Source organism: Pavona decussata, unplaced genomic scaffold, assembly GCF_977016875.1.
Source record: "Pavona decussata unplaced genomic scaffold, jaPavDecu1.1 SCAFFOLD_245, whole genome shotgun sequence".
Lineage (NCBI taxonomy): Eukaryota > Metazoa > Cnidaria > Anthozoa > Scleractinia > Agariciidae > Pavona > Pavona decussata.
In genome coordinates this window covers 312,501-321,778 of record NW_028145650.1, presented here as the reverse complement: position 1 = coordinate 321,778, position 9,278 = coordinate 312,501, and the positions used below count along the sequence as shown (strand labels likewise).

At 40.6% G+C, this 9,278-nt stretch overlaps 2 protein-coding genes across 2 annotated transcripts; one reads left to right on the top strand and one right to left on the bottom strand.

The window, feature by feature from the left end:
* Nucleotides 1-1,967: 1,967 nt before the first annotated feature.
* Nucleotides 1,968-6,129, bottom strand: LOC146457157 (uncharacterized). Its single transcript, XM_085092230.1, has 2 exons — nt 5,985-6,129; nt 1,968-3,612 (listed from the first exon to the last, which is right to left on the bottom strand). Exons 1-2 carry the CDS (start codon nt 6,075-6,077, stop codon nt 2,851-2,853), a joined length of 855 nt encoding a protein of 284 aa, XP_084948356.1. The 5' UTR covers nt 6,078-6,129; the 3' UTR covers nt 1,968-2,850.
* A 434-nt stretch (nt 6,130-6,563) lies between these two features.
* Nucleotides 6,564-8,844, top strand: LOC146457156 (uncharacterized). Its single transcript, XM_085092247.1, has 2 exons — nt 6,564-6,668; nt 7,600-8,844. Exons 1-2 carry the CDS (start codon nt 6,564-6,566, stop codon nt 8,386-8,388), a joined length of 894 nt encoding a protein of 297 aa, XP_084948373.1. The 3' UTR covers nt 8,389-8,844.
* The last annotated feature ends 434 nt before the right edge of the window (nt 8,845-9,278 follow it).

Below are 9,278 nucleotides of genomic sequence, written 5' to 3'. Positions count from 1 at the left end.
ATCACGGAACGTAGGGCCGGTGAACGCGATGGATTCACGTACTGGTGACTTTCAACTTTGCGAATCGAACAGCACTCACTTTCGCGGTTCATAAACCAAGATCTGAGTTAACCGTCAATCTGAATGAATAACTTCTCAAACTCGAATACTGCTAAATTTGAATTTGTAATATGCTAAAAACTTCATGTTTCGTGCGTTCCAACACGCCATGCAGGCTAATTTGCCTTTTTATTGATACTGTTACGTCGAACAATCAGTGTGAACAAAGTTTGTCATATGATTAGTAATAATTCAGTAACCTTTACAAAGGAAACTTATGGAATGACAGGTATGATTAGGGTTGATTGAAAGAAACGAATAAAACCTAAAGGCGACAAGTGAACACAAAAGAAACGACTTCATTGATAACTAGAAAGGATGGTGTAATACGAATGTGCTATTACAATGCGTGCTTTTTCCCGCCACCCGTTTTTAAAGTGGCGCTCAATGGATACTCGTCCCCAGAGCTCTTTCCTGACTCTGTCTTGGGGGCGATTTTGTGTGATGAGATTTTGTGACAGAAGATTTTTTACTGGCACTTTAATTTGCAAATCCTATAACATTCACTTCCGTTCAAAACAACACCTGAACGAAAGCCTTAACTGACAACTGGGAAGAACGAATTACTTGTTAAGACCGAATACTGCTTGATTTGAATGTGTCAGTAGAAACTTCACTTTTCTTGCATTTTAATTTCTACACGTCATGCTAACTTCTCCTTTTGTTGGAACGGTCACAATGGTGTTTTAAGTTTGAATTGAACAAAAATATTCAACTGGTTGATATCCTCAGTATCAGGCTCTTCCTGGTTGATATTTCGGGAACATTTATTTAAGAGACTAGTGACTAGCGTATGATGTGTGGTATCATTAAATGAAACTGGTCATAAGAAAATAAATACCTCTTTAGTAGTCGTTAATTCCGACATACGAGGAGATGCTGGTGCATTGGAAGCGCTTCCAGGTGAAGGGGAGAGGTGTGTCATGGGTAAAAACTGATGTGAAGTAGGAGTTGAACAGGTTGGCTATCTCCCGAGGATTTCAGCTAATGATCTTAACGGTGTACGATTACCTGGGTCAGCGACTGCACTGGCTGATATTGGCTTCGAGACTCGCTCAGGAATTGTATGCGATTTGGAATTCAGCTACACCATAGACCAAAAACGCTTTAGATTTGTGTTGAGGTCGGACTCGAGGGAACCAAGAAACTCTTCACGGCTGCCAGTTCCCCTTCACTTGGAAGCGCTTCCAATGCACCAGCCTCTCCTATGTCGGAATTAACGGCAGTATTGAGTGGCATACCTACCCGGTAAATAACAAACGCTTCTTTCCATTGATGCCAGTCAGTATTTATATCGTCATTGGCTATGATCGAAGAGAGGCCGTAATTGCTGACAGCAGGCCCTCAAAGTCGCCTTTTGCATAATCGTAGACAAATCTCAGGAGAAAGGGATCTGTCTCATATGGTCTAGGGGCGGACTTTTCTCTCCCTCACCGTCTTGTCGGGGCAAGGTATCGGAAAGCAGCTTGGAACCATCTCCAGCTGGCATAAGCGAACCGCGGACCGAAATTTCGTGGTACATCGTCATGGTACAACGCTTCGGCAAAGTGTCCAGAGCTACCCCTGTCGGCTGTATTTTTCTCTCTTTTTCAGCCATTTTGATATTAAGGCTGGCAAGTCGCCCGAAGACATCGTAGGGAAAGAAGCGTTTCACCGGGGCGTTTCATTCATGCCCCTTGTCATGTCCTTGTCAAATTGTCGACTATATATTCTGTACAATTCATAGCCTTTAAGCCAATTCTGCACACTAAAGATGTTCCCTTGAAAATATAACATCGATAAATACATTTACGCGCAGGGTGGATTGCAACTCTGAGATATGACGGCACGTCAGCCATTGCTGACTATGTCAAAGTAACCGAGACACAATATCAAGTGGGATCATTTCGATATTTTACCGTCGGGCAAAACTGATTATCACTGTAAAATCAAAGAGACCTTGTTTGTCCAAGAACCAAAGTCAGTTTTTAATGTCAACGTCAGCAGTGAGAAGGTGATGCTTTATTAATTAGCTGTAGGTTTTTATAGATTCACTGTTGAGATTGTTTTTCTTAATCTCGGTTCCAGACCCCTTATCACTCTTATACATATACATACAGTTGTCAAAAATTGTAACGGTCACGTTTGAAAATGTATGTTGACTAGCATACGAAACGTCAAGTTTATATAAAATGAGCAAGTTTATTATGTTTATGACCACTGTTTGTGTTTTATTTCGACACTCAATAAAAAAATTAAAAATATTGCTCCAAACCTTGATTTTGTAGATGTTGATCAGGATGAGAGAATTTCTAACGCACTATGCCTTTCCTTTTGGTAGTTACTCAGGTCATCTGTATTTTGGTCTAGTCCTTCCTTAGGCTAATTTTAACCCCAACCATTAAATTACAAACTAGACTGCGAGCAGTCGGACTTTTTTCCCTCAGATCACGCACGCAAAGTGACAGTAAAAGTATGCAAATTAGAAAAGTGAACGAGGAGGGATTGGGGAGAGGGAGGAAAAAGTACTCGCGGCTCACTGGATCGGTTACTTACAGAGCGCTACAGAACTTAGGAGAAGACAGAGTCCACTCGCAGTTTATTACAAAATCAATGCTTCAAACCAAAAGTTTTATTTACAAATGCGATAATATTCATTTTGATCGACAAGTCCAAACGATTTGAAACAAAATCACTGCTGAGATTCACTGAAACGGTTTGATGAACACATCCGGATTTTAAGTTCATTCAGTGGATTAAATTATCGTCAACTCAACTCGAAACTAAACAAGCTCTAAATTTGTAAATGAGATAGAAAAAGATCTGCGCCACAGGGAACCCAGCAATCAAAAATATCGACAGGTAAGCTGTGTAGATCAGAGGCTTGTCGCCAGATTCTAGCGAGGGATACACTTCGGGATCTAGACCCAAGTCAATCTTGATCTCTGTTAAAATGAAAACCACAGTGAAAACGACGTAACTGGCACCGAATATGTAGGCATACATGACGTGCCAGAGCCTCACGGGGATGTGACTGGCAAAGGTGTCAACCATGATCAGGAAGAGATAGAGAACATGGCGGGGGAAGTCCAGCATTCCAATGATCGTGTAACGCTCTTCAAAGAAGAAGACGAAATAAGCGATCATACAAACGAATGTGCTGTTGGTGGCGAGAGTGTGCAGGACCCACAAAACTTCATGGTGCCAGGAGAGGCGGTTTGTGTACGGTGACACGCTTTCGTCTTTCTCTCCTGGTTTTAAGGCGCAGGAATTGGAATCTGCGGCTGAGTCAAGAAATGTGTAGCCATCTTGAGTGACTCTATCATACTGATCGCTTTCCTTTGATCCGCACGCTGAGCGATAGAATGCGGTGATAGAACCAACCAGAAAGTACAGAGCTGTCACCACTCGACTCCAGTTCCCAAAGTGAATGATCCACTCTCCTCTAGGGTGGTCCAGTCCAATCCATACCAGGTCGGCTATTGCAAGGGCAGCGTACAGAAAACGAAGCACAGCAAACAATGGCCTTGGAAGCTGTTTATGGGAAAAAAAAAATAAGAAAATTGTCATAGGGCTACAAACCCTTTTAAGTGTCAGTAATTCAGATAGCCTTATAAAGCATTCTCAAATTAGTAGTAGTAGTAGTAGTAGTAGTAGTAGTATTTATTTATCTAATTATTTATTTATTTATTTATTTATTTATTTATTTATTTATTTATTTATTTATTTATTTATTTATTTATTTATATACGTGTATTTTGCTATTTTTGTTGCTGATCCTGCTTTTAGAGGGTTGTGTCTTTTTGCTGCTCGTACGCATGGGCGTTGGGTAAGCCGGGCCAACATGACCAGAGCTTAACCAGCAGTATTGTTACTCCCCTCCCCCTGGATGGGATGGTAGTCCATCCATTTATATATACATCCGGATGAAGAGAGACAATGTGGAGCAAAGTTTCTTGTCTTAGGAAACAACACAGTTATGCATAGACAAACCTAGCCCCGAACCAACGACCCTCCGATCTTGGGACGGAAAGTAACGCTTTGCTGCTGGCGGAAAATACGAAGCGCTTGCTGCTCGCTGATTGTATTTTCTAAAGTGCTCGCTACTCGCAAGATAAATTTGATCTCTGCTCGTGCTCGCAAACAAAAAAACAAACGAACAAAAAAAAAAAAAACCGCAGTGCTCGCATGCTCGTGAATGCTCGCAAAGACCCAGTTCGATACCCCTCCGATTGATAGTTCTGATAGTTCGACGTTCCGAAGGCACAGGCCTCACCGTGCCTCCATATCGGTATTGGGTGAAGGTTGAAAATTAGTCCCGAGTTGTGGTGATACAAACTAATTAAGATTATTAGAGACACACTGATTCGACAGTCTTAAATTAAGGCATACCAACAAGCCGGCTATGTTTATCTGTTTGCGTTTTGTAACCTGCACACCGTTCTATTTACTATTTCGTGGGTCGCTTGAAAAAACTTGCATGCGGAAACTACAGCATGAAACTAAGTGAAATGAAAATACAGCCTGGTCGCAGGTTAAATGATTTCCTCTTTTGTGCTGTCCGAAGGAAGGAAGTATTAGCGACGATCTTGGTAACAGACGTCCGCCATACGGATATTTGGTATCGCGCATGCGACTTCCACCCGCAGTCAACTTCGACGAAAAATGTTAACTATCTTCAAACGTTTACACAACTCACGGATCGAATCTTCACGAAGCATGCATAATGTACTCAAGTTTTAGTAGGATTCTTTCTTCAAAGGAACAGAAGTTTTTGCTTAATTTCATTTTAGATTTTAGAGTTTGGTTTCATTTGTGGCACCACTCTTCGCGAATTTGGAGATGACTATTTTGTTGAAAGTTCAATCACGCATCACTTTCAGTCACTATCTTTTTTTTATTTCTTTCGTCATTAAAGCTTTGGGCCCAAATTAAAGAAGTTGCTATACATGTAAAAACGCGAAAATGTCGCGAAATTTTCATTTGATGAGGCAGTTCCTTCCTGTACCGAAGACCGGAAGGAAATAAAGAATATGTTTAGTGTCAACGCAATTTCGCGAAGAAAAAGTGAGCTAAAAAATTAAATTCTCTGAAGTTTTTCAATTTGTTTAGTACAAATAAGAGTCGTTTCGTATTCTGTTTTGACAGCGATCGAATTAGACCATGAAGTTGCAATTCTTTAGAATCAATCAAGCGTAAGTTTTCACTTACAACTGAATGAAATTACCGCTCTTTTCACGAACGTGATTATTATCAAAAGATTCTTAAACACTCAAGAAACTCTCTCCCTCGATTCTCAGTGGCCACAGTTACGTAAGCAAATGAATTCCTGTTGAAATTACTATATCCTTTTGAGCGTATAAGCTCGTTTTCCACTACTTTTCACAACTCGATTAAAACTCTAACCTTAATTATTATTATGCATGCAAATCCTCCGTTATTTCAAAAACAGCGCAATCCGTGAACTGAGGGCAAAATTAAGAAGAACCTTTAAGTCTATTCGTTAAAATTCATTTGAGAAATACTTCCTGCGTTTTCCCTTTTCCAAGGTCAAAGGCAATAATATACTGTTTTTTAAAGAGTAAGCTGATTTGTCTTTATAGACAAGAAATTAAGTAGTGTTGTTTGCGAATGAATTTAATTCCTCCGGCTACATTGACTTGCTCGATCTAAACTCGATCATCCACACTCGCCGGCTTTAAGGGACTTGGAACCCAACCGACTGGCTCCGGTGCAAAACAACCACACAGTTTAATATTTTGCTGTTAAGATGTTGCATGACCTCTTTTGTTTTGTTCAGAGAATTCTGCTTCCTTGACGCATGAAAGCGTTCTTAAGCTTCTTTGCCGTCTAGTAAAGGACATCAAGTTGTTTAAATTTTAGATCTCTCCATTTGAATCACTTACCGGTGCGTCTGTGAACGCTCTTGAATCGTGAAATCGTGTTCCAAGATTTCTTATACTGCATTCTTCGCCAAGCGCTCTACAACAACGGCCCATTTTGGCTTCAACTAGGACCTCTGCCTTCGCTATCTACATGAATAGTACTGAATTGCTCTTGGGAGTAAGTCAAGTAAATCTGCATAATTCCTTTTTACGCGGGAACTGAAACTTATCTGTCAAGTAAAACAATGGGACCCAGAAATGCTCACTGAAGCGTCAATTGCAAGCTAAATGGACTTCAAAATCAGCTGTTAACTTTATCACAGCAAAATACGCAATAAGGTATTGACTTCTTCCCAATACAAGTTGAATGGTATCTTAATTTTGAGAAATTGCTTGTGTAACTTCCAACCAAGGCTTTCTAGACTGTTGCCAAGCGTTAATAAAAATTCGTCTTTTGTTTTGTGTCTTAAGTTCACCGTAGTGTTTCTTTAGCTATTCACTGCTTTAACGCCCTTTAAATCTTCTCTATAATATGCAAAACGGACTCTTAACGCTCCATTGCTTTGCTCTACCAAATGCGCGCAAATTTGCGGCTTCAATATGCCGGACTGTAAGAAATGGTTAAAAGCCGTATTTGAAGACGAATTTCAGCTAAGAAGCTTCTTGCTACGTTTTTCGAATCCCGAGTTGTTCTCAGAATCCCCGGTAAGTGTTTTAAATGAACCTTTTGAAACTCTTTCCGCTAGTCTTTGTAGTTGAAGCAAAATTGAGGTTTATACCAAGTTCTCCCCCGTGAAGAACGGTATCGGTATTTCAACTTCAAGACGTCGGTAGTTGATCTGTCCAGACGCATAATTTTTCGAAACAAAGTTCTTCTGTACATACTTTAAACAAGCAAATTTCGTGTATAAAATGTTGAATGCGGATTAGCCTTTTCTTGCGTATATTGATACTCTCAACACCAACTTTCATTTCAGCTGAGAACGCCCAACTGAGAAATTTGCATAATCTTTATCGGCCTGTAATCTGTTTATGTTACACTGATAAGAAACTATACAGGTAGAAGCCGAAAAACATGTCGTTTGCGAATAGCTTAACCTATATAGTTGGCATACGTAAAGCTGGATGGATGCGAGTCTAATCAAATATTTTAATCAGGTCGATAAAGTTGAGAGAAGATGGTGAATATCGGTAGCGAGCCATGAATTATTGTGCCTTGGGGGCAAATGAAAGATCGACAAATGGCGACATTCTGGAAACATTCCCCACCCAACCGCCGTAGAATGGTCGAAAATAGGGCGTACTAGATACCTTACAGTTCCATGGACGCCATGCCATGCGATATTTTGCCTTTAGCTTATTTATAATGCTGTAACTAAATGGGAAAAAGATTTCAGCTAGTGGTAAGGTTTAAAATAGAGCACTTAAAAGCGTATATTTTGGTGGAAAATAAGGGTATAATTAGGTTTTAAGGCGCTAGGCTCACACAATGCAAACAATTGTTGTATTTGTTCAGAGACCAGTTGCGCGCGCGATATGCGGAAACCGTTGCAGTTTGGACACCCCAAGAAAAATTCCGAGAAGTCGGCCTCCCCTCTGGTTTACTAATATTTTGTTTTTCGTTTTTACTTTCCAGTGGTTTCCACCAGCATTGTTTATTATTTATCGCCTGGTTGTCACTTCATGTTGTATAATAGTCACAGTGGAAAGTGTCGTCAACAGCCCCAGCTACCTTTGGCTTTTGCAGTTTGGTAGCTGGAGCATCTCTTGCGTTTGCTTGTATTTCACTCTCAGCACGTTACTGCTCGTTTACTGTACAGCAGAAACATGGAGAAAAAACAACAACGAGAGAAAAGAGGTGGAAAAGCAAGAAAACCAAGCCAAGGAAGGTTACTGGACTGACGATGAGGAAACTGAAGATGGACACTCGGAGTTTCTCTGGACACCCCATGACGATGACGATGACAAACTCCTGCAGGACCCGAGAAAAGTCGACAGACTATCCTGCTACCACAAAACAATTTGGTTTTTTCAGAGCATTGCGCAAAACAGCATCCTAGCCGTAATTCTATGTTACGTTATACTAGATGATCATGTTGACTCAATGGTTCTGGCGAGCTTTATCGCCTTCTGCGTATTTCTCCTCGCCGATGCCATATTTTGCTTCGCACCAATCAGACTTGCTCATGTTGTTTATGCCTACTTGTTTACTTTGCTGTACATCCTCGTTGTTGTTGTTTACTATGTTGCTGATGACAACCGCGAGATGTCGAGGCTGCCGCGCTTCGTAAACAGGATTCAAGATCGTTTATCTTCCACGGTTGTGTTCCTTATTCTTATTATTGGACAGCCGTTATTTCAAACGCTGTACTTCTGCGTCCATAAGTTGAATACTCTCGTATATATTAACTATTACGGCTATTAATTACACAGCAAGTCTGCAAAAGCCGGTAATACACTGGTTTGCCGGCACCTTCTGCGCAAACGTACTTTTAAGAAACAGATCATGTGACGTTAGAAATTGGTTAGAATGCAGCTTGTAGCCGCTGCCTGCGCTGGACGCGTGGACAGTTCTCACCAAAATGCGACGAAGCCCACAATTGTGAGGAAAAAAACCAACAGAAAAGTTCTAATCATCCAATATAACATAACATAACATAACATACTTTATTGACTTTCCCCGAGAGGCTTTTCAAAGACAATGAACTAATCTAAAAAACGATACAATGTACAATGTAATAAAAACAGAATCGAAAAGATATACAAACTATTTTCAAAAACTACTGTTAAGCTTAAGCTTTAGGCTGTTTCACAGAACTTATCCTTTTACGCTGAATATTCGTGTAGGTTTTTCCATTTTCTGCAATCCCGTTCCCAGAGGCTGCGTACGGGCCCTGGGCACGAGATTGACTTTTGCGGTATGTCACTACGCATGCGTTCTCGGCATACAGTTTTTATCATATTTAGCTTTAGGAATTATATAGTTTTTTAGGAGGACGCTCGTGTAAACCACTTTCTCAGTGGATCTCAGTGTCCTCAATAAAGATTTCATTTCTTAATTGTTATTTTCTTACTAACAACATCAGACAGATAACAGTTCTCCTTTCTTACCATAATCAGTTTAGATTTGCTGTAGCCTCTGTAGCAGGCGCATGAAAAATAAAGGACGCGCGAGCCCCGCGCGAGAAAGGGACACGCGAGGCTTTCACCCTCGTGTGTCTCCCTCCCTCGCGCTCCACGCTTTTTTTTCGCGCCCTATATATTTTCACTGCATTATTTAAAGTGAAAGGCTTCAAGAATCGACAACATGATGCT